Consider the following 25,226-nt stretch of genomic DNA (forward strand, 5'->3'; position numbering starts at 1 on the left):
GTTCTGAACATACAAGTAAGTATCTGCGAAGGCAGGTAGGAAACAGGTGGATGCAGTTTCAGGCTGGATCCATAAGGTCATAAGGTTTAGAGATGATGTTTCTTGAACCAAGGGGTTTTACAGGATGAAACCTGGAATCAGCGACTCACCGGAAGTTGTCGACTTTGGCCCGTCACCTGAAACCATCTTGGTGTCTGCGAAGCAGCCTGCAGCTCCCTTAATGAATCTTTTCAAACAGAGCAGGATCCACAGGACAACCCTATTAAAATTTTGCTTTCCGCAGAGCTTAAAGCGAAGTTTGGAGCAAGCACGGATGGAGGTGTCCCAGGAGGACGACAAAGCACTGCAGCTTCTCCACGATATCAGAGAGCAGAGCCGGAAGCTCCAAGAAATCAAAGAGCAGGTATGGCTCCCTGCCTGGGAGCAGGGCACCAACCGGACCTCTCATTTCAGGAGAGGTGTGTTTGAGGGACAGAGAGAGGGAAGGGGGAGCGGTGAGGAGAGAAAGTTATGTAGGTCATTTGGAACTTTTAGATTCCCCATGATTTATATAAATGGCAGAGTCCTTGTTCTATCTAGCTCCTTGTGAAGTCTGGACCCCATGATGGCTACTTTTTTCAATCGAAGGTGTAGGTTTAGAGCAGGGGTGGGCAAACTGCAGCCTGTGGGTGAGAATCTGGCCAACCACCTGTTTTTCATGACCACAAGCTAAGAATGGTTTTTGCATTTTTAAACGGGGGAAAAAACTCAAAAGAAGAAGAATATTTCATATGGAATTCACATTTCAGTGTTTATAAAGTATTATTGGAACACAGCACAGCCATTCATTTAGGTACTGCCCATAGCTGTTGATCATGCTACAATGGCAGAGGTGAGTGCTTTTGACAGAGACCACATGGACTGCAAAACTGAAATGGCTTCCTATCTAGCTTTTTACCAAAAGAGTTTGCCAACCTTTGCTTTAGACCATTAAAAAAAAAATTAATGTTTTCATAGCTTTTCAGATGCACTTTAAGTTTTTGAGAAAAGCCAGGGTACTTCATAGTCTTACTTATCTAAAGACTTATCCTGGAAGAAGAGTTTGAGCAGTTAAGGCCGAGTCAGAATTGACACGGCAAATCTGACTACAGAAAGCCCTCCCCTGTGTGTTCAGAAAAGAGAATCCAGACCTTTAAAAAGCCTCCTCTCTTTTTTTACCCCCTCTATTTCTAAAAGGAGTTTCTTTCTAGATGGTTCATTTTTATTTCACTTCACTGTTTCCTTTTTAGCATGGATTTTCTTTTTTTTTTGTCCTTTGAAGAAACTGTGAATAGAAACTTTAATGAAGAGAATGCACTGAGCAGTCGGAGAGCTGAATTATCAGCTGCCAGGCAGCTCTCATTCACTTCAGAAAATCTAGTGGAAACAGTGATGGAAATGAACATTTTCGTCTCTGGGTAACGCACACTTAGCCATCTGGGTGGTGCTGATGCAAGAAACGCCGGCAAATAATTTGATTCCTTAGCTGTTCTTTACAGAAAGAATTCCTGTTTTGGATGTTTTGTTGGCATCGTCTCATTATCACCTTAATACTTTTTAAATCATTGGTTAATATCCTCTTGCTTGATAAAAGTGTTCTGAATAAACGTGCATAGGAAATGGTGCAAATTGGTTGTCAGGTTTCTGAACACCACCACTAACTTAGAGATTTTGAAGGTCACACCTACAGCTTGAAAAAATCTGCTTTGACAGTTGACCCGTTGCCCCTTTTATCAACACAGTTTTTCATCCTAAAAGTTTCAAGAGGTAGGATTCTTTTTCTCCCATTAGTTCAGTGTGGTTGGAAATTTGCTTTTGGTGACATCCTGGGGAAATGAAAGCTATGCTTGGCCACCAGAGGGAGCAGCTGGTGTCTGTGAAATTCCATAGAAACAGAATTATCAGGACACTTTGAAAAGGTGTATGCTGGTGGTTGAGTTCAAAGAAATGTCCTTTGTGATTCATACCACAGTTGGCATCCATGTGGAATTTTAGATTTAATGACTGCTAAGCGTTCCATTTTGAGGGGGAGAAAACTTCGTTTCAGATTTTATTTCTCATCGGAAGAAGGATTTATTAAAATGACTCTCGGTAAGTTTGGTGAGAGCAGGATGTTTGCAATCCAGGAAAAAGCATTTAATACTTTCCGCAAACTCCTAGTATTTGGTTTGCAGCCTGTCAATTCCTCCCAGGTTTGCCATTTATTCCGCACTCTTCCTCTCAAAGCCAATTTCTGTACCGCTGTTTATTTAAATATGTTGCTTCTGCTTAGCTACCCCCAATGGAGCACTTGAATTTGGTTTAAAATAAAAACACCTAGGGAATTCCCTGGTGGTTCAGTGGTTAGGACCCTGCGTTCCCACTGCAGGGGGCATGGGTTCTATTCCCGGTCAGGAAACTAAGATCCCACGTGGAGTGGCCAAAAATTAAATAAACAAATAAAAACACCTAAGCGTCTCACATGATGGTTAGATTCATGCTCCATCAGTAGCAATTGCTGATTTTGTCCCACCCCTCCCCTGCCCCCCTCCACCCCCCATCCCTGGAAGGGAGACAGAAGTTCAGGTAACACAGAAGGCATTTGGGTTTCAGGATTTCTGATTGAATAGGACCATGTCTTCCTTCCCACAAAATTCTGAAGCTCCATTCCAAAGAATGACTCAAGGCAGGACCCAAAAGTTGTCCACGGTTCCCCATTCTGATCCTGTTCAACTCTGACCCACAGTTCAGCCCATGCTGAGATACATACAGCTGCCTCTCAGCTGTCCTTGGGAACTGACCTGATTATCTTCTCTCAGAGTTTTCCTGAAGCAGGGATTTGGTCAGCTGTTGGATGTATAGGATTTCCTTGAAGCATCCAACAGAGTAACAGTGGCTCAATAAATGAGGTGGAATTTTGTTTGATGCTTGTAGCAGGCCGGTGCCCCCAGAGCTCAGATTGCTGACAGAGATGTTGCCTGATTCTTGCCTTCCTCCCCCTGGGCGCTGACGGCTCAGGAAAGAGAGATGTTGGGGGAACAGTGCTCTGTCCTCACTCTTGACAAAACACAGAAATTACGTTCCCTTCTTGCCGACATAAGTTTAAGTCAGACAAGGGAGCTCAAGGATAAAAGATGGACAAGAGTGCCTCCTACCTCTTTGCTTCCTCCACAGCTTGGTATTTGTGTCTGTGGGGACTTTGGATTTTTTAAAACTCTAAAATCAGAAGAAAAAAAATGAGTTTTAGGTAGAAGAAACGGTTTTCGTAGGTAATGTTTTTGTCTTTATATGTATGCTGCTATTGTAAAATAGAATTTTATATATATAATATATATATAATATATATTATATAATATATTATATATATATATATATATATTTTTTTTTTTTTTTAAATGGAGGAAGGGATCCAGGAAGGCACAATACCCAGAGCTATGAAAGTCATAATAAGTCATGACACAGCCCTGGCCGAGGGGTCTAGAAAAACCCCAAGTAGAGGGTGTACTGTTTCACATCACCGGCTCACGCTCCATTCTGTGAGTTGAGATAATTGTTCAGTAGGTTATAAAGACCTTTGCTTATATAACCCAGCACCACTCACTTAGTGGGCATCGTCCAGAAAACCTGGCGCCCCATGACTTGTAGGATTGACCTTCAATAACAATACAGTCGGCCCTCCGTATCCACGGGTTCCATGTCTGCGATTTCAACCACCTGTGGACCGGATTTGGTTCTGGAGCCGTTCCCCTGTGGATACCGAGGGACGACTGTACGCTTTTGGGTGGGAAGGAGTGAAATGAGACCAGGCTCCATCCTGTGCTCAGTTTTTCTGCTTTCCGCTGTGCCAGTAATACAGAGAGATGTGCTTACGTGAAAACTATCCATTTTCATAAGGACGTCACCCCCCCTTGAGTGTGCACTGGGGGGACTGCCTGTTACAAAGGATGAAAGGTTTACTTTATATTCTGTTACTAAAAAAAGAAAGAAGAAAAAAGACATTTTATTGGCTAAAAGCATAACCTTGCTCAGTTGATCCCTCTTCAGTTATTTCTTGGGGGAACGGATCTTAGAGATGATCGCTGTACATTGCGAAGGTCAAAGACAGTCTTAATTCTTTATTCTTTTCATTTTAAATCCGCCACCTTGGATTGGATAAACTGCTCATTCATAATCCTTATATATATAAGCTTTGCTTTTGCTAACAGAGAATATTTTCATACTCTGCCCCAAAGTTTTCGAAACCATTGCCCATTTCTTCTGGTAAATCAGTTTTGGAAAACTTTGATGCAGATGTCCTGTTTTGTTTTGTTTAATTTTTATTAATTTTTTACCAAGCCTTTTTTTTTTTTTTTTTTTTTTTTTTTTTGCGGTACATGGGCCTCCCCCTGCTGTGGCCTCCCTCGCCGCGGAGCACAGGCCCCGGACGCACAGGCCCAGCGGCCACGGCTCACGGGCCCAGCCGCTCCGTGGCACGTGGGATCCTCCCAGACCGGGGCACGAACCTGCGTCCCCTGCATCGGCAGGCGGACTCCCAACCACTGTGCCACCAGGGAAGCCCCAGATGTCCTGTTTTGATTTTAGAAATTCAATTTGGAAAAGGTTGGGCCGTTGGGATTACTTTAAAGGCTTTTGCTCGAGGGAACAAGATAATCCTTTCTTCAGAGTCTTTCTCACAAGTTACTTTGATCAGAGCCAGTGTTTCCTGACTCTTCCAAATTTCAGGGTGACTTGCCTCTCAAGAGCAATGTTTAGTTCATCATGCAGTTTGGAGCCCAGAAAAATTAATGGTGAGAAACTGACATGATGAGTTTCACCTTCCAAGATTCTCTCCACTGAGATTTCCAATTACCCCCTTGTGCCATCTGAAAGGTTAATTTTAAAACTAGTACCATATCTAATTGTGTTAGGAGCACATAACTTCTAAAGGACAAATCTGTATAAATGATTACCCTTGGAGGGAAGCTACGCATAAGCAGATTATCCTGGTTGTTTAAAGTACATCCCTTTCAGCTCTCCTGTGTTACAAAGGTCTTAAGGTTCTGCACTTCTTGTACGATATTATTTGCTCAAAGGATCTTATTGTGTATAGGCACATTTGTTCCAAATGGTGTTACTAGTGATTCATGATCTAGATGAAAACAGTTTAAAGATTTAATATTCTTTTCTCCCTCCTCGTCCATCCACACACCTCGCCCTTATCCCCATCTTTCTACTCACCTTTTCTCTAGGTCCATTCTCTCCGATCTCTCTTCACTGTGTCTTCCCTCTGTGGTCTGTGTTTTTCCATCTTCACCTCCCATCTTTCCTTTCAGGAGTTCCAAAATTCACCTTCCTTCCATTGCCTACTCTTTAGGAGTACCAGGCTCAAGTGGAAGAAATGAGGTTAATGATGAATCAGTTGGAAGAGGACCTGGTTTCGGCCAGAAGACGGAGTGATCTCTATGAATCGGAGCTCAGAGAGTCTCGGCTGGCTGCCGAAGAGTTCAAGCGGAAAGCAACAGAATGTCAGCATAAATTGATGAAGGTAGCCAGCTCCCTGCCGGGGAGGGTGTTTTGGGGGTAGAATCATGGATGATCTTAGCAATAATAAAGGGAATCCTAGCTTCACGAGTGTACATTTGGGAAATAATGGGGTGTCCTGCAAAGCCTCCTGGTCTTGGTTAGAGAAGATACTTAATTATTTTTATCATCATCCTCATTATTTTGACCACAGAGACCAAGAAAGCCTGTAGTGTTGTCTTATAAGACTTTTAGGTTCTTGAGATTTTCCAATATGTTGTATCTTTTAAATTACAGGCTAAAGATCAAGGGAAGCCTGAAGTGGGAGAATATGCCAAACTGGAGAAGGTATTTTCCATTATTGGTATCGTGATTTTGGGTAGACAGCCTCTTAAATGTTGTTCTCCGTGGCCTGTCACTGGTTAAGAATACACTTGGGATGAATAGAGAACTGTCTTCTGGGTTTATTTTGATGGTCAGTCTCTGGATGACCATGTTTAGCTTCAGCTATGTTTCTAAAAGGGATAGAAGACACCTCATTTTTTTTGGTCAGGCCCGCTCACAGTAACACACAAATCCAGACACTCAGTAAGACACGTGGGAAAATTCTTACTGTTTTAGGGTACCGGCGACTTTGTTTCTCTTTTTTTGCCATCTGTATGTGTGTTGCTGGTTCTAGAGAAATAGTCCACATGGAGGTTTGCACTGAGACATTCAGAGGTTTCTCTGATAGGCTACTGTTCTTCCTCTCCATCAGTAGGTATTGGAAAACAAAACAAAGAGACCCCAACAGAAACCTCAAGAAAATAGGACTGCAGTAAATGTAGAAAGACCTTAATGCCAATTTGCCTTTTTTGCTTTATTTCCTGGGATTTTAATCACAGATCAATGCTGAGCAGCAGCTCAAAATTCAGGAGCTCCAAGAGAAGCTGGAAAAGGTAAGCCTGAGGTGATGTTTTGGGGAACTTACCCCCATTTCCACATACTTCTTGCTTTGTCCTGGAGCACAGGCGATCAAAGAAGGAGAATTAGTCACCCAGCACCAAGGAAAATGAAGGGAGAGTGAGTTATTACCTGAAAATACAAGAGTTCTGAATATACTTTCTCTTTTTGAGACATGTCAAGCAGTGTTTGTTTAAAAAACAAACAAAAAACCCACAAAGCTCTGTGAGACTCTCAAGTCAAAGCTCTAATTGTACTACAGCAGAACCCAAGAGGCTGTCTCGTCTCCCTTCAGGGGACCGGGTCCCCATCTTGCATGGGAGAAGCCTATGTTGTTCACGACCCAGACAGCTTTCAATCAGAGACTGTCGGCAGTCTTCCTGTGCATTGGGAACCTGGAGGGACCAGTAGTCCTCAGGTGATTGGGGATGGATGTGGGTTTGGTTTACCGCATTGGGCACAGTGTGTGCAAAGGGCCCTTCCTTTAGGTGAACACGGGAAATGCTAAAGAAAGGGCCAGGATGAATGTGGCCTTTCATGTCAAGAACGTTTGTGAATGTGTTTAAAAGAGTTCCTTCTTTTTTTTTTTTTTTTTAAGATGTTGGGGGTAGGAGTTTAGTAATTTATTTATTTATTTTTGCTGTGTTGGGTCTTCGTTTCCTTGCGAGGGCTTTCTCTAGTTGCGGCGAGCGGGGGCCACTCTTCATCACGGTGCGCGGGCCTCTCACTATCGCGGCCTCTCTTGTTGCGGAGCACAGGCTCCAGACGCGCAGGCTCAGTACTTGTGGCTCACGGGCCTAGTTGCTCCGCGGCATGTGGGATCCTCCCAGACCAGGGCTCGAACCCGTGTCCCCTGCATTAGCAGGCAGATTCCCAAGCACTGCGCCACCAGGGAAGCCTCAAGAGTTCCTTCTTTTTGTGTTATTAAAAACATATAACATTAAATTGTGTTATTAAAAACATACTACATTTACTGTCTTGTTTTGAGTGTCCAGTTCCTTAGTGTCAGATATATTCACATTGTGAGATAGATCTTGAGAACTTTGTCATCTCACAAAACTTAAGCTCTCTACCTCCAAATGCTAATCTCCCCACCCCCACCCTTCGTAACCACCTTTCTTCTTCCTCCCTCCCTCCCTCCCTCCCTCCCTCCCTCCTTCCTTCCCTCCTTCCTCTCTCTCTCTCTCTTCCCCTCCCCCCTTCCTTCCTTTTCATTCTATTTATTTTATTGAAGTGTAGTTGACTTACAGTGCATGTTACTTTCTGCTGTACAGCAAAGTGACTCAGTTATACATATATATACATTCTTTTCCATATTCTTTTCCATTATGTTTTATCACAGGATATTGAATATAGTTCCCTGTGCTATACAGTAGGACCTTGTTTATCCATCCTATATATCACAGTTTGCATCTGCCAATCTACTTTGCTTGTATGATTTTGACTGCTTTAGGTGCTTCCTGTGGATGGAATCATACAGTATTTGTCCTTTGTGGCTGGCTCATTTTGCTCAGCACAATGTCTTTGAGGTTCATCCATGTTACAGCATGTGACAGGATCTCCTTTTCAGAGGCTGAATAGTATTCCATGGCCTGGATATTCTACATTTTCTGCATCCATTCATCTGTCCCCTTCCTACTTATTCTTGAGCTCACTACTGAAAGCCTTTCAGCTAGAAATTTGTGTGAGGATTCATATCTCCTAGAACTCTGCTCTCCAGTAGAAGTGGGAAGCAACCCACACATGTCAGCCTCAGATGTAATTTTAAGTTTTCTAGTAGCCACATTAAAAAAGGGAAAATCCTCTGAATGATATAGTTTCCTTAATCCATTATATACAAAATATTGCAGCATGTAGTGATATTAAAACATGTACACTGGGCTTCCCTGGTGGTGCAGTGGTTGAGAGTCCGCCTGCCGATGCAGGGGACGCAGGTTCGTGCCCCAGTCCGGGAAAATCCCGCATGCTGCGGAGCAGCTGGGCCCGTGAGCCATGGCCGCTGAGCCTGCGCGTCCGGAGCCTGTGCTCCGCAACGGGAGAGGCCACAACAGTGAGAGGCCCGCATACCGCAACAACAACAACAAAAAAAGTACACTGCTTCAGTTTTTAAATGAATTAAACTTAAGTAAAATTAAAAATTAATTTCCCAGTCACAGCAACCACGTTTCAGGTGCTCACCGGGCACATGTGGGGAGCAGCTCCCACGTTGGACAGTGCTGGTCTCGAAGTTGGAGTTCCCTTGCCGTTTTCACGTTTTAAAACTATAAAGCAAATGAGTGTGAAGTTGTTGGTTTCTTACACTCAGATCTTTACTGTGATGCTGGAAGAGCTGCAGTATAGTTAAGACCCAAATAAAAATTAACTTCAAAAGGGTTCGCTATTTTTTCTTTAAACATGAATTTGCGAGTCACCACGAACAGTGTGGTGGTTATGCCCTTTGATAGGTATTTGAGAAAAAAAAGTTTATAGTTTTTATCTTGTTTTCTTGTAAAAGTAGTACAGATTCCCCTTAGGAAAATCAGCAAATGAGATGATTAAATAGGGAGACAATTAACAGTCCGGGGTAAATACATTAATACCTGGGCAGATGAACCCGAGACCTTTTTGTTTGCATTTATTATGTTACACTGAATCTAAGATGCTAATGATTGTCCGATACCACATTATCTTCTGTACCCCAAGAAAGAAAAAAACACCATCAATTTTAAGCGTAGATGCATTCCAAATTCAGCGATGTTAAAAAAATATATATAAGTGCACCTTAGGACAGGCGAAACACAGAATAAAATGAAACGTTTATATGTTTTGAAAAATGGATAAAAATATCCATTCAGTGTGACCCGATTTTTTTTCCTGTTTAGGAGATGGTCCCCATCTTTTTCCGTGGATAAATTGGGCCATCTCTCCCCTGTTCCTTCTCCTTTCAGGCCGTGAAAGCCAGCACGGAGGCCACTGAGCTTCTGCAGAACATCCGCCAGGCGAAGGAGCGGGCTGAGCGCGAGCTGGAGAAGCTGCACAACCGCGAGGACTCTTCCGAAGGCATCAAGAAGAAGCTGGTGGAAGCCGAGGTGAGCAGGGGACCTCCAGCTCCCGGCTCCCGAGGTGCCTGGCCTCCGGCTGTGCAGGGGAAGAAACCTCGGGACCACCCTCTGTTCATCCAAACCACTGTCCCGTCCGCCAGTCCCTTTGAAACCCGAGAGGTTTGGGACCATTTTCCCCAAAGGGGAGAAGGATTTGTCACAGCAGCTCTGAGTAGAAAGATGTTTTGATAAAACCTTTCCTTCCTATTTGTTTTCCTCTGACCCGTTCGCCGGTGTGGGAGGATTCACATTTATGTAGATGAACTGTGATGCCGTCCCTGAGGGTTCCTTTTTCTTCCCTCTGTACCCTTGCTTTTCCTCACCTTCTCCCCAACGGTGTTAATAATACATTAATTTTCGAGGCTTCAGCTGTGACCTGTGTGTGTTGATAACTCCCAGATCTACATTTTTGGGCCTCTTCTCTCTGTCCAATTCTTTGTTGTTGTTGTTGTTGAAACCAATTATATAATTATACAGGAAACACACGAGTGTTTTCTCATTGTGAAAAACATAGAACTGAAGAATATAGAATAAAAAGGGACGTTTCCCTTTTGCCGCCCTCCACCTCCCCTGACGCCTGGGTGATGGGTCCATGGAACGGATGTGTCATAGTTGATTTAACCACCCCCCTGTCCTGGGCCTTCTGCTTCTCTGTCACAGTGCTGGCGTTGAACCTACTTGCCTACGTCTCTTTGGGGCCAGCCTCACCCACGATCCAGGAAGTATTTCCCACTGCTCCCCTGATATCTTGACTGGGTGTCTGAACAGTGCCTCCGATCTAGAATGAACTCAGTATCTTCCCCGACAAGCTGGGTTGCCTCCTCAGTCTTCCTCGCACCGGTCAGGGCCCCCATTCATCCATCTGGTCACCCCAGGCTTGACACCTTGACATCATCTGCTGCTTCTCCCTGGATCCTGCCATTCCGAGAGTCCCTCAGCCCTGTAAATACACCCACACTGTCTCTACCGTCCACCCTCTGCTGGCCATTTCTGAAGGCCTCCCCACAGTGTAGGCCCTCTTCCTCTTCGCTGGGTGAATGTAGTAATTTCTCGGCTTTCTGCTTCCAGGCTCACCTTCCTCGCATCTAGCTCAAACGGGGTCAGACTCGTGGACCTCAGACTCCAGGCTCATCAGCACCTCTTGCCCCATCCCAAACCTTTCAGGGCTTCCCTACATCTTAAGTGCATGAGACTCTCAGCCCTTTGCCCCACACATGCTCCCCTTTCCCGTTTTCTCCAGCTCCTCCGCTATTACACCTTTTGCAGTAGCCCCTCTACACTCCACCTGGGGCCTACGCTGGCTCTCGGCCACCTCCGCACTGCTGCTGCTGCACCTTTTTTTTCGGTACACGGGCCTCTCACCGCCGTGGCCTCTCCCGTCGCAGAGCACAGGCTCCCGACGTGCAGGCTCAGCGGCCATGGCTCATGGGCCCAGCCGCCCCGTGGCACGTGGGATCCTCCTGGACCGGGGCACGAACCCGCGCCCCCTGCATCGGCAGGCGGACTCTCAACCACTGCGCCACCGGGGAAGCCCTGCTGCGCCTTTTTTTGAAAGGCCTTCCCCACTCCCCTCTGGCCCTCTCCCCTCCAGCCTCCCACATCCCGACCCTCTCCACAGCGTCCACATCCCCTCACCTGCTCAGTTCAAAGCCCTCCCTCCAGCCTGCACCCTCCCACAGCCCTCTGTACCTGTTTGCTTCATGGCCCTGGCCCTCTTAACCCACATCGTGTTTATTTGTGTTTATCTTACCTCTTCCAAGGGCAGGCATTCTGTCAGCTTCCTCTCGGTATTTTCCACGATGCCTAGCGTGGTACTTTGCAGATAGTAGGTGCTTGGTAAATATTTGAATGAATGAATGCACTCTTGTAACCTGCACAAGCAAGTACTCCTCGGATCACAGAACTGTGTTTTCCTCACCGTGGCTTCGGGTGCCTGAGACTTCTCTTCCCGCATCGAGCGTACGCTTCCCGAGGGCCCCCTCCCTCGGCGCAGGCGTCGTGCCCGTAGCGGTTACCCCATTAAAACTCTCTGATTGATTCACGATCTACAGGAACGCCGCCACTCTCTGGAGAACAAGGTAAAGAGGCTAGAGACCATGGAGCGTAGAGAAAACAGACTGAAGGATGACATCCAGACAAAGTCCCAACAGATCCAGCAGATGGCTGATAAAATTCTGGTGAGCAGGAACCAAAGTTGACAAGTTCAAAGATAACAGGTTAGAGGTTGTAGAGGGAAGGGGGTCAACAGAAGAATCAACCACCGTCACAGGGGAGGTTATCGCCAGGCAGGTGAATTAAGAGGAAGTGTTTTAGCGGACGCCACGTCAGAGACTAGCACGAGTAACCACAGGCTGGACATTTCAGCAATGGTAACAGATCCATCAGTATGATTTTTTTTTGCTCTGTTTGCTACTGCCTGACTTTTAAAAACGCGAACGTGCACACGCTGTCATTTCCGATACATTTTTACAGGAGCATTTACGTACTTCTATCAGCAGAGTTTTGTATGGCCGTTAAAGTTGCAAATGCCCGTTTGAAAAAGGTGTAGGGATTCAGGGCTTTAAGACTGACACCCAGATTCTTGGTTTTGCAGAGGAAAGAAATTAGTCACGCAGATTTTTTCGGAGTAGCATTTGTCATAGATCCGTGTTCACCCACTCACTTTCTCTGCTCCAGTTGGTGCGTAATATTATTATTATTTTCACTTTCCTTAGAGGTAGCAGATCGTTTTTTAGGTTTGTAACCACGATGATTTTGTTTTCGGCTCTGACGACCAAATTAACTTAATCAAGGAAGGCTTGGGTGGTGCTTGCCGACGTGTCAAAGTTTTGCTCTTGCCAGGGTGAAAGGCAGGTGAACCTTTAAAGGACTCTCCTTGGATTTCAGTCCCCAAACCAAGAATTTGATGCCACTTTGGGGAGCCTGTTTGTAGCCCTTTCCTCCCTGCCCCGAGGACTGACTCTGGAGTAGTCGGGCATTCCTCTGCACCAGAAAGAGACAAGGTGGTGAGCGGGGTGCTTTCCACCTCCCTCTCTCTGTCTCTCCCTCTGCGTCACTTCTGGGAAACGAGTCACCAGCAACTATATGAACTCAAGAATGACCGACTTACAGGCCTATATACTTAATACCAAAAAAAAAAAAAAAAAAAGAAAACCCAACCCTTCAAAACGTTACATTTCTGTTTGTCTATATTCGTGAGTCGTGTGGGCACTCTTGAACGCACAGGTGAAAAGAGAAACCGGTTAAATTGTTTTGCTCTGACACACAGTCTTTATAGATAATGTCTACACACAAAGGCAAATGTGATTGTCAGTCTATCCTTTCTGTTCTCTTGTTCCATCATCCAAGTATCTCTTGGCGATTGTCAAATGTGTGAATTTTACTGTGAGTCAAATGAATTCCCACTGAGATTCCACCACTGCTACCCCCTTGCTTGGTGCAAACGACGTGGTTAAGTCTTGTGGTTGCAAAGTGTTTCTCTGTTTAATGGTGATGTGTTCATTCATTCATTCAACAAATATTTAATGAGCTTCTACTATGTGCCAGGCACTGTTCTAGGAGCTGGGAATAGAGCAGCAAACAGTACTGTTTGCGTAACAGGACTGAAGAATCTGATCCAACACATGTAGAGAAGAAGATAACGTTTTAAAAAATGACAACAACAACAAAAAATGCCAAACTGTCAAGAAGTCAGGTTTTAGAATGTCTGCTTTTCCAAGGTTCACTTGCCAATTAAAATGTGGGAGTGTAGAGTTCTGCATTCCTGGATTATATGTTGTAAACTCCCATGCATAAGTAGACCGGAAATTTGGTCTTAAGGTTGTCAGTCTCAGGTATCTGAGTTTTTGACCTGTTTTCAGATTGATTTCCATTCCTGTGCTATCTTAGGAGGACTGAAACTAAGACAAGACGATTATCAAGTGATTTCTAAAATAAAGAAAAAGTAGGCAGATTTCTTTTTCCAAGTGTATCTTGCCACCTGTCCGAGTACCTTTGTGGCTGTGACTTCATTTATCGGAAGGTGCCTTTTGCTCAAGAACCTGGTGCTTAGGTTGTGAAGTATCTGGGATGTGGGCAAAGAGGGGTCCTTAGTACTGTTACATAATGATGATGCTTGGAAACACATCCCAAATATCATTTGCATTAAAATATTTGCTATTCTGATAAGAACTTTCAAAACAGCTAATTGGGGTTCTCATTCTAACAAAGTCTTTTGCTTTAATAAAAGACCTCATTGTCAGGGACCCTTTAATATACATAAAGCCCTGAAAGTATGTTTTTATTACTAAAAATCCTGTTTACATTCAACTTTTCAAGATAACATCTGTTAGCTTGCAGTAGATCTTGTGCACCTGGTCTTAACATTGAATACTTTACTGGCCCCCAAAGCAAAGTCAAATGCTTGCAGACTTTAGAATTTCAAAAGCTTAATCAGTAACATTTCATGTGTGTGTGAATCTAAAATTATTCTTTTCTCCATTTTATGGGCATATCCTGTATAATTTCCTCGTTCTTCAAAATTCTCATAATTATTTCCATTTCAAAGGAAAATTTCAAGATAGTATGAAGAGATGAAAACTTGGAGTAATGACTTTTGATATTAGTAATTAACTAATGGGTCCAGATTCATAAGAATTAATGTAAACGCAGATAGCTTCATTTAGAGAATGTTTTGGTGAGTTGAATGCTGCCTTTTATACGATCAGTTTATAATACGTTGGCAAATGAATTGGTATAATTTCCAAATGAACTACAATTTTGTTTGAAAGCAGAAATCTTGATAAAAGAATGAAAAGGACATTACATTTGAGCTATTTATTATTACTCCACGTTCTCTTCCTATCTTCAATGTATGTGTACACGTTTATGTCATTTTTAGTGAATTTTATGTTCTGCCTTGTTCCCATTAGCATTATATCATGTAAACTTCATATAAACATGATATCATATGAACACCTCCAGATATTCACATGCTCCATATTACCAGTCAGTTAAAATAATCATTCAAAACTGAAAGTGTTTGAATTGTTATATTAGTTTTCCTTCTTCACTAGGGTTCCTGAGCAATCATTTTGTTAATGAGGAAAATACAAAAATTTTTTTTATCCTCATAATAAATTAACTTAAAACTTAAATTGACATTACTTTCCTCATTTAAGGCCGTCAAGACAGTGGTCAGGGGCTTTGTGCTGTACTGAATTTTCAAGTTGTGTTGCCTCGTCACTCTCACTTCTCTAGGCAGAGATGAAGAGCTGCCTTTGTTTGACCTGTCGCACTGACAGATTTCTGGTCCCAGCCCACCAGCCATGTGCTTATGTGTGTGAATACTCGGAGCTGGAAAACCCAGGGCCAGGGCGTGGTGGTGGTTTCCTCTCCCAAGAGCCTTAAGGGCTAGTCACGAAGAAACAGATGCCTGTTGCCTTTGGTGCCTGTGCCAAAGTGGTGTCTCCTGTGAACGTCTAACATGCATCGGCTCCGTCCTTCCCTCGCACACCTGACCGTCTGTTCTTTTGTGTCCAGGAACTGGAGGAGAAGCACCGAGAAGCCCAGGTCTCAGCCCAGCACCTGGAGGTGCACCTGAAACAGAAAGAACAGCACTACGAGGAAAAAATTAAAGTAAAGACACTTTACAGTCTTCCCTGCCCTTCCTCCTATAGCACCATGTAGTTCCTTTCTCTTCCCAGGCACTTCGGGCCACTTCTTGCTAGAACAGAGGACTCTCCGTGGTAAATGCTGTCCTCAGGCCATGGTGGGAGGTCTTGGGGTGTTATCCTTGGGGCGGATTGGATATCAGAAGTTCAAAAATAGTTTATTATTTAAGAAAATTTGATCATCATGTGTCTCAATTCCATCTTTAAAATGTTTTTTGATCCACTGTCACTGAGTCCATGATAATTTAGATTTAGAGAGATTCACCATCTCCTTGCTTTTAATTTCCTTCTTGCATCTTAGACCTGGAATTCTTTTCCTTTTTTTATAAAGTATATCCTTGAGGACTTTCTTTAGTGAAGGTCTGCTGGTGCCAGGCTCTCTGTTTTGTGTGTCTGAAAATGTCTCTATTTCATCCTTGTTCTTGAAAGATGTTTTGACTGGGGATAGAATTCTAGGTTGGCAGTTATTGCTTTTAATACTTTTTGAAGATATCATTCCATTGACGTTTGGCTTTTATTATTGCAGTTGACGGTCAGCTGTCAGTCTAACAGTTGCTTTCTTTAAAAGCAGTCTTTTTTCTTTTAAAACTTTGTTTTATCTTTAATTTTCTGAAGTTCTACTGTGATGTGTCTAGATGTGGAGTTATTTTTGTTTATCCTCCTTGAGATATACTGGACTTTGGAACATATGTATATATTTTAAAAAATCAATTCTGTAAAGTTATTGGTTGTTATATCTCAAGTATTGTCTCTTCCCCTTCTCTCTTTAATTCCCTTGTGAGAATTTGATTAGACGTGTTAGATTACCACCAATCTATCTTTTTTTTTTTTTTTTGTATTTTCCATTTCCTTGTCTTTTGGTGCTACATTCTGGTTAAGCTCTAACTGATTTTCCAGTGTACTAATCCTTACCTGTCTAATTTGCTGTTAAACCCATCCATTGAGGTATTTTAAAATTAATTAATTAATTTTTGGCTGTGTTGGGTCTTTGTTGCTGTGCATGGGCTTCTCTCAAGTTGTGGCGAGCGGGCTTCTCATTGCAGTGGCTTCTCTTGTTGTGGAGCACAGGCTCTAGGCACATGGGCTTCAGTAGTTGTGGCTCGCAGGCTCTAGAGTACAGGCTCAGTAGTTGTGGCGCACGGGCTTAGTTGCTCCGTGACATGTGAGATCTTGCCAGACCAGGGCCCGAACCCGTGTCTCCTGCATTGGCAGGTGGATTCTTAACCACTGTGCCACCAGGGAAGTCCCCATCCATTGAGTTTTAAATTTCAGTTATTGTTTCTATTTGTTTCTTGACATTCTGTTTGGTTCTTCCCCAAGTTTACTAGATTATTTAAGTCAATAACTTTCTATTTGCTGCATTGATTTGAAGCTTATCTTCTGCTTCTTTAAACGCATCAGCATAGTTGTTTTATGATCTGTATCTGATGATTCCAATATCTGAAGGTCTGTTTCTACTCTGTTGTTTCTCTTGGCTCTTTTCCATGGTGTCTCTCTTTTTCGTGTGCCTGGTCAGCTGCTCGTTTTCCTTGGAAAATTAATAATGAGAATTCTTTGAGGCCTTGAATGAAAATGTGTGCCCACCTTGTGGGTGGCTCTGGGCTTTGACTTCTTTGTCTTCTTACCCTTTGAGGCAATTAAAAATGAAGCTCAAGTTTATCTGGTTCAGCAAATGCCTCAAGTTCAAAATAGCTGGGTTTTTGCTTTCACTTAGATTTTAGTCTGTAATTTCTTACTCTCTTGCCAACATTTAGGTGCTTTTGGAAAATGTTTTCCATATTCTATCTAGCATTTTAAATCATTGTTCCTAGAAGAACTGGCCTAAATAGTCCAGCCTATCATATAAAATAATAAATTCAATTATTATTTTACTTACTGAAATTATTATTTCAATTCAGTTATTATTAATAAGTTCAGTGATCAGAAATGACTGCCAGCCTATCTATTTCCTTTTGAAATCACATCACATTTTCATTATGATTTTGGACTGAGCCTTTAACTAATTCTTACGTTCTTGAGAATCAGACATTGTTCATTACCATCTCAAATATTGTCTCTTTCCCTTCCAAGTCAGACAGTGAAGGAGGCTTTTAATTTTTGTGATGATCATGTTATTGATTTGGTTGGTATTCTCAAAGAGTTGGCTGTTCCTTTTCTGGAGAACCACACATGTACGTGCTCACACAGCATCTTCACCATCACTACCCTGACACTTTCTTTCTTTTACCCCTCGTGCTACTTTTGGTTATTTTTCATTGAAAGAAATACCAGGAAAATAACCCAGAAGGGACCACACTGTGTTTTAGTGTGACCCTCTACTTTAGTGCATTTATCTACCAATCCTTTTTGGTGTCCAGACTTTTATCCTTGAGATAAACTGACTTTCAGAAAATTATGAGAATGTATACAGTAGTCCACTGGTATCTTTGCATGATGAAAATAACCTTTGCAAGTTCATTCTGTAATTTGGGTCAGTATGTTGACTTTTCTGTCAAAAAGCCATGTTCTATCGATACCTTCAATTGATATAAATGTCTACAGTGGAATCTCTCATTTCAAACAAATTCCTTGCTTCCCTCCAATGCATCTTCTTGTTCATCCTCCTGTCAGTTTAACCCACTCAAAGCCGGGATGTGTACATCCTTGAGAAAGGCTTGTTCCTTGTGGCTCACACTTACCTATGTTGGTATCCACCACTGCCAAAGTGGAGGTCTTAGTTTGAGCAGAGTCATCCTGAAAATGTGCTTCATTGCTTTAGCACTGCATAAAAAAAGGGCATTCCTGGTCTAGACATTAAGTGGTCTCTGCTACCTTCTAGATGGCGAGCACTTGGCTTTATAGATCCTAGAGAACGTTAGGGAGAGATCTGTTTTCTTCTGTCTTCCCTCCTGGCATCTTTATGAAGCCATTTCTTTTTAGTCTGCCCTGCTTTGTGTTCCTGTTCCGTCCCCTGTGAGGCCATTTTGGTAATAATTGTGATCATACCCCAGATTCTGTCCTTTTCTTGTTCATAATTTTAGAATCGTGCCCTGACGTCCAGGAGAGCAGGCCACTTACCCTCTTGAGGTTCGTCCCTTCTCCCATGACCCCGTCCTCCACCTCTTATTCTTCTCCGCCAACTCTCACTCTCTTTTTTTCATCAATCAGTTCTAGTTTAAAGCCCTCTTTGAAATCTGTTCTTTCCTTTCTTTATCATGTGGACCCCCTCCCTGTTCATTGGCTCTTTTCAGGGACTGTGTCCCCATGAGCTACGAAGGACCCATCACAATAGATAATGTGGGAAAGGCAGATTTCAGTTCCCATCTGTGACCCCAATTCTTTGGGCTTTCTTCCCAGTATCAGATGCAGTCGCCATCATTCAGAGAACCACAGTGATGAGAAACACAGGGTCGTGGTCAAAGGCTTGGCAAGTTATGACGTTGCCTTCCTTTTCTCCTCTCTTTTTCACCAGTTGTTCTGGCAGCTGGTGGGGCTGTGTGTGTCCCTCGCAGAACATTAGATCAAGCTGGTGGATGGTGACACCATTACTGTTTTATTTTTTCCTCTTGGGAACAGTAGGTGCTTACAGTGGCATTCTCAGCACTGAGAACACATGATTTCTCTTCCCCTGGGAAAGATTTCTCTTTCCAGTGACTTTTTATTTTCACCCCCAGCTGGATCAGAGGAACGAGGAAAGAGGCTTTTTTTTTTCCCCCTTTCCTTTATGCTGTCTCTTCAGTCTATTGACTCCCCACCTACTTTATCGGTGGGCAGAATCCACTCGGCCCTGGCTGTTTCTGAACGTCAGCCTTGGTCACACAGACTTCCTCGGTCTTCAGCTTTCCATCCCTCCACACACAGCCTGGAGATAACGAGATTAATTTTGTACAAATTAAGAGCAAGCAGTGTTCTGAAAACTACTGGCGCATTGACTACGATAACAGTGCCCCTAGGTAATAGCTGCAAATCGTAAGATCTCTAGAGAGATCTTTTTTTTCCCTCTCATTCTGGAGTCCACCTCCCCTTTGGCTATACCTCTCAGGTCATTTTGGCTGCTGATTTAAAAATAAGTTCTTAGTTCACGTCCTCTGGTTACTTGCCATTTGATGGTCATACTTCTGAATCTCATCCTGGCTGATAGACAGACCCCCGCTCCCTCGCTCTGCCCCGGAGTTGGGGCAGCGTGGCTTCTCCACTGCTTTTCCCCTCCTTCCCTGTGTTTCTCCAGTGCCTCTGGTTAGTCTGCCAGACACTAACTTCTCCTTTTGTTTTTCCTCAGGTGTTGGACAATCAGATAAAGAAAGACCTAGCCGACAAGGAGACTTTGGAGAATCTGATGCAGAGACACGAAGAGGAGGCCCACGAGAAAGGCAAGATTCTCAGCGAGCAGAAGGCGGTAGGTAGACAGAATCACAAAGCCGGTTTCCAAGGGAGGGTGTGTGAACCACGCCAGGAGTCCCCCACCAGAGAAGAGTCCATTTGGTCTGTTTTATCCCGTGGAGTCTGCTGCTAACAGAAAGTTCTCTCTGCAACCCCTTCTCGTAAAAGCAGCGGCAGTGGTGGCTCGGGGTGGCCAGTTTTGCCCTTCACGCCCTTCTTTAAGAATTCACGCTGACCTGCGTCAACTAGAACCCTGTCTTTCAACACACCAACCCCCTGCCACCTCCCCGACGAAGTGCCCGGTGGCCTGTGGCCTCCCTTAGGCATCTCGTTTCCTTTCAAATCTGTGTAGGCAGATGTTTCAGAAACTTGCAGCTTAAGAGTTTCCCCTGTTGTGCTTGTTAATCTACTTATTATCTCAGACCCTACCGAGACTTTTCACAACAGAATCTCTAAAGGAGGGTCCTGGGAAGTAATATTTTTAACGCCCCCCCCGCCCCTTTCCTGCCCTGGCCAATTCTTATGATTCATTAAGTTGGGGAAGCTTTGATGCAGAGAATCTAGGACAGTAGGGGCTGGGTGAGAAGGAATCACCCAGAGAATGACAAGCTCGTGGGTGATGAGAAATAGGAACTTGCAGATGCAAGTTTAGAGGCTGTGGCAGGCTCAGGGCGCATGTGGACGACACGGGGATTTCACGAGACCTGTCAACTCACGGAATGCCAGGTTCCTCAAGAGGTCCTCCCGCGTGTGCTTACTGCAGGCCCCTTAGCTAGTGAGGGGGATATGCAGTCTCCGTTTGATAAAATAAATGAGTGCCATCGTTGGAGCAGTGAGATCTACGCTCCTCAGGGTACAGGCTAGTTGAGTCTCTGGTCCGATGGCCTGCCTTTCACATGACACTTTTCCTCACTTACGTGGCCCACTTCCCTCTCATTCCGGTGTTACCATCTGTGTGTGAGGTTCCAAAGATCCCCCGTGTTTCAGATGATCAACGCCATGGATTCCAAGATCAGATCCCTGGAACAGAGGATAGTGGAATTGTCGGAAGCCAATAAACTTGCGGCAAACAGCAGTCTCTTTACCCAGAGGAACATGTAAGTGTTCAGATTCTAACTGTGTGCTTGATTCCGCTTTGGTCTTCTCTCCTGGGCACAAACTCTGTTCTTCTGTCGGCGGAGCAGGAGTGGATTTAACGACTCCTGTGGCGGGGCCCAGCCTCCGTATACTTACGTCATTTTGCCCTCTCTGAAGTGGTCTCACTCTACTGGCCTTCTCTTTTGAGCTGCGTTTTCTTACATGCTTCAAGTTACCATCCCATCACAGAGTGTTTTGCTCTCTCTAATGAGGTAATTTACAGTTTGCTTCTGGAGACCTCGTTCCCCAGACTCGCCTCCTGCAATTAGCCAGAGATGATCTCGGGTGTGCCCAACTGGGCCATCCATTTCGCTGTTGTGAAGTTGGGCCCTTGGGGGTGAGTTTTGGGGTTTGGCAAGGACTCTCCTGTGTTCCTGGAGCACTTTGATCTTAATCTTTTCCCCCAAAGAATTACAATCTCCTTAAGAGATCTTAAACATTCCCATCTTAGTTTAAACCAGCTTGGTAGGCCGCTGTCTGATCTTTGAGTCATTCCAGCTTCTGAGCGGCCTGGTGAAGAGGTGAGCAAGGTCAACAGAGAAGTAGAAGGAGTAGCATTCTTTCTCCTCACCGCCCTCTCTTCCCCAGGGCCTGTCTTAGTGAGTCGTCAGGGTGCTCCTGTACTCTCAGGAGGCCCTTTCTGCTCTCCTCTACAGACTGGAAAAATAAAAAGGTCTACCAAAGGAGTGAAATGATAGTATCTCTTGCATCCCCCTTGACCATACTGAATCCCATTGACGAGGGACTCTGAGCGGTGGAGACTAAACGGGCCCCAGGTCCCCATGCTGGGGCCACGCACACGAGGCCGGGTCAGGGTGGCGCTAACCTGGGAACAAGTGTGGTCCACTTGCTCAGATGCACCTCTCGCTCTGCTTCTGCCCGTCCTTCTGCGGGGACATGCTCACCTCTAAGGAGACTGTGATTTTGCTTGGCTCCTCCCACCACCCCCACCAGGAAGGCCCAGGAAGAAATGATTTCAGAACTCAGGCAGCAGAAGTTTTACCTGGAGACACAGGCTGGGAAACTGGAGGCCCAGAACCGGAAGCTGGAGGAGCAGCTGGAAAAAATCAGCCACCAAGACCACAGCGACAAGAATCGTCTGCTGGAGCTGGAGACCAGGCTGAGGGAGGTGAGAGTGAGGGGTGATCTCCCGAGGCTATTTTTTGGAGGACCCAGGGGCCCGCAATCATCCAAGTGTCAAGCACAAATCGGTACTTACATGAGAGCCATTGTGTGTGGTGGTGAAGAGTACAGACAGGGCCATGGGGGTCTGCGTTAGAATTCCACTTCCCCTTTTTAGGAGTTTGGTAACCTCGGGTCGGGCAGGCTACCCTACCGCCTCTGTGCTTGAGTTTCCTCATCTGTAAAACGGCCATGAAAACATATCTCCGTCATGGGGTCACGTGAGGATGACGTAAATTGGTGCATCTTCAAATTGGGGGCAAAGTGATTCCTCCTGTATCCTGATTCATCGAGGGTCACGTGACTGTGTCCATGCACAGAGTTTAGCACATAGTACATAGTACGGCTCAATGACAGTGACAGAGCGCCCCCCGCCCCATGACAGTGGGAGACTAAAAGAGAAATCTAAACTCTAGGTTTGTCTGATGGAAGGTGATTTGCTTCAGAGGTATTGGGTTGGCCAAAAAGTTCGTCTGGGTTTTTACATAAGATGGAAAAACCCAAGTGAACTTTTTGGCCAACCTAATATAAGGACGCTGGGAAGAACAGCCAGGTTTGGGGAGGGAAATACCACACATTTGGTTGTGACTGAAGCTGTGACTTGACATGGCTCACTGTGTATTTATCAAATGACTGCTGTGTGCTAATTAGTAGCCAGATAGACAGTGGTGACAAGACAGACTCACCCCTGATCTCGGGGGCTGTCAGCCTAGCAGGTGGGTTTAGCTGGCAGAGGCAGGACCGGAGTTCAGGAGGGTGGTCCTTGGAAGTGGGACATCCCGGCTGGGCGTAGAGACACTGGGCTCTAATATTTGTGATGGAATTCTTCAAAGCAGAGATGATCTCTCTTAAGGCAAAGACCATTAAGGCAGACAGTCTTTAGTTAAGGACCAAACCTTGAATTCTGACGCTTAGGAATGTCTTCATTTGTACTGGAGTATTAAAATGAGGCCACTTCTCCCAAGGGCAGGAGTTGTCAAGGTGTGGACCCCTCTCTGTTAGGACCACATGGCCTGTGTGTTGAAATGCAGATTCCTGGGCGGCTTCCTCCCTCAGCTTTTTGAATGGAATCGGGGTGGGGTGGGGGTGAGGAGCAGGGATTTGCATTTTTAACCAGTGCCCTGGGTGATGCTTATGCTTCCGGAGTTTGAGGGCCATTGTTCTAGGTTATCCAGAAGCCTTAGGCGGTGGTTTAGCTTTTCTAATCCAGGCGATATTTTTACTCTTCAGTAAGTTTAACCACACTTCCCCGTAGTGTCAGCCTTAGGAGTGTGAGTGTAAATAACTCGGATAGATTTCTCTGAGCGTGGGAACGCTGGCTGGCTGTCTTTTGCTTTCCCTTCCCACAAATGTCTCTCTTGTGTGTCTGCCCTGCGGCTGTAGCTCCTCTGGGCATTAACCTGCCCCAGGGAAGGCGTGGTGCTTTGTTCTCCAGTCAGTATAGCCAGCCCCACAGGGGCAGTGGGAGAAATTTAGGATGCTTCCCGAGGGGCTCAGGGCTGTATATGCTCCAGGGGAGTCTGGAGTTTAGCTTTATTTATTTATTTATTTTAAAATTTTTATGGGAGTATAGTTGATTTACAATGCTGTGTTAGTTTCTGCTGTACAGCAAAGTGAACGAGTTATACATACATGTATAGCTACTCTTTTTTTAGATTCTTTTCCCATACAGATCATTACAGAGTATTGAGTAGAGTTCCCTGTGCTCTATAGTAGGTCCTTATTAGTTATCTATTTTATGTATAGTAGTGTGTATATGTCAGTCCCAAATCTCCCAATTTATCCCTCTCCCCCTTTCCCCCTCCCCGGTAACCATAAGTTTGTTTTCTACATCTGTGAGTCTATTTCTGTTTTGTAAATAAATTCATTTGTACCATTCTTTTTAGATTCCACATATAAGTGATATCATATGATATTTGTCTTTCTCTGACTTACTTCACTAGTATGACAATCTCTAGGTCTATCCATGTTGCTGAAAATGACATTATTTTGTTCTTTTTTGTGGCTGAGTAATATTCCATTGTATATATGTACCACATCTTCTTTATCCAATCCTCTGTCGATGGGCATTTAGGTTGCTTCCATGTCCTGGCTATTGTAAATAGTGCCACAATGAATATTGGGGTGCATGTGTCTTTCTGAATTATGGTTTTCTCCAGGTATATGCCCAAGAGTGGGATTGCTGGATCACATGGTAGCTCTATTTTTAGTTTTTTTTTTTTTTTTTTTTTTTTTTTTTTTTGTGGTACACAGGCCTCTCTCACTGTTGTGGCCTCTCCCGTTGCGGAGCACAGGCTCCGGATGCGCAGGCTCAGTGGCCATGGCTCACGGGCCCAGCTGCTCCGCGGCATGTGGGATCTTCCCGGACCGGGGCACGAACCCGTGTCCCCTGCATCAGCAGGCGGACTCTCAACCACTGCGCCACCCGGGAAGCCCTAGTTTTAGTTTTTTAAGGAACCTCCATACTGTTCTCCGTAGTGGCTGCACCAATTTACATTCCCACCAGCAGTGCAGGAGGGTTCCCTTTTCTCCACACCCTCCCCAGCAGTTATTGTTTGTAGATTTTTTGATGGTGGCCATTCTCACCCGTTTGAGGTGATACCTCACTGTGGGTTTTTTTTTTTGTTTTTTTTTTTTTTTCCCGGTACGTGGGCCTCTCACTGCTGTGGCCTCTCCCGTTGTGGAGCACAGGCTCCAGACGCGCAGGCCCAGCGGCCATGGCTCATGGGCCCAGCCCCTCCGCGGCATGTGGGATCCTCCCGGACCGGGGCATGAACCCGTGTCCCCTGCGTCGGCAGGCGGACTCCCAACCACTGCGCCACCAGGGAAGCCCCTCACTGTCGTTTTGATTTGCATTTCTCTAATAATTAGCCATCTTGAGCATCTTTTCGTGTGCTTTTTGGCCATCTTTGGAGAAATGTCTGTTTAGATCTTCTGCCCATTGTTTGATTGGGTTGATTGTTTTTTTGACGTTGAGCTGCATGAGCTGTTTGTATATTTTGGAGATTAATCCCTTGTCAGTCACTTTGTTTGCACATATTTTCTCCTGGAGTTTAGCTTTAAATCTAGCCAGGCGGTCCGCCTTCTCTTTGCCACCTGCTGCCATTGAGATTGAGGGTAGAGGCCTCAGCCTCGGGTTTGACCCACCTGCAAGGGTCCTGGGCGTCCTTCCCCCCAGCCTGTGGGTGCAGTGTTAGCAGTTTTCCAGCAGCGTGTGTGGCGCAGGGCCCCTGGGTTCCTCCTGCATCGGACAGCATTCTGCTCCCCAACTTCCTCCTGAAGTGTGACAGTGATGTCACCGGCCTCTCATGGTTTTGCCAAGTGGCCTTGGGAGTTTTCAGGCATGCTAGCAGAGTCGCAGCCTCCTCCGACTGCTGGC

The 25,226-nt window shown here is 44.8% G+C and overlaps 1 protein-coding gene across 13 annotated transcripts in view; it reads left to right on the forward strand.

Annotated features, from left to right (window-relative positions):
- Positions 1–25,226, forward strand: part of CIT (citron rho-interacting serine/threonine kinase) — a 170,611-nt gene that overhangs the window by 90,054 nt on the left and 55,331 nt on the right. For 10 of the 13 annotated variants that reach the window (XR_012325146.1, XM_073790086.1, XM_073790090.1 and 7 more), the window contains 10 exons: positions 284–403; positions 5,351–5,521; positions 5,794–5,844; positions 6,381–6,434; positions 9,366–9,506; positions 11,570–11,695; positions 15,039–15,134; positions 19,428–19,544; positions 20,516–20,625; positions 21,620–21,794. Coding sequence is in view for 12 of the 13 variants with exons in the window: in XM_073790086.1 (XP_073646187.1) it covers positions 284–403; positions 5,351–5,521; positions 5,794–5,844; positions 6,381–6,434; positions 9,366–9,506; positions 11,570–11,695; positions 15,039–15,134; positions 19,428–19,544; positions 20,516–20,625; positions 21,620–21,794 (1,161 nt within the window). In the remaining variant the exon portion in view is untranslated. The remainder of the gene's footprint in view (positions 1–283; positions 404–5,350; positions 5,522–5,793; positions 5,845–6,380; positions 6,435–9,365; positions 9,507–11,569; positions 11,696–15,038; positions 15,135–19,427; positions 19,545–20,515; positions 20,626–21,619; positions 21,795–25,226) is intronic. The other 3 variants (XM_073790091.1, XM_033836912.2, XM_073790092.1) reach the window with 1 other exon arrangement.

This window comes from Tursiops truncatus, chromosome 13 (genome assembly GCF_011762595.2).
Source record: "Tursiops truncatus isolate mTurTru1 chromosome 13, mTurTru1.mat.Y, whole genome shotgun sequence".
In the NCBI taxonomy this organism is placed as follows: Eukaryota; Metazoa; Chordata; class Mammalia; order Artiodactyla; family Delphinidae; genus Tursiops; species Tursiops truncatus.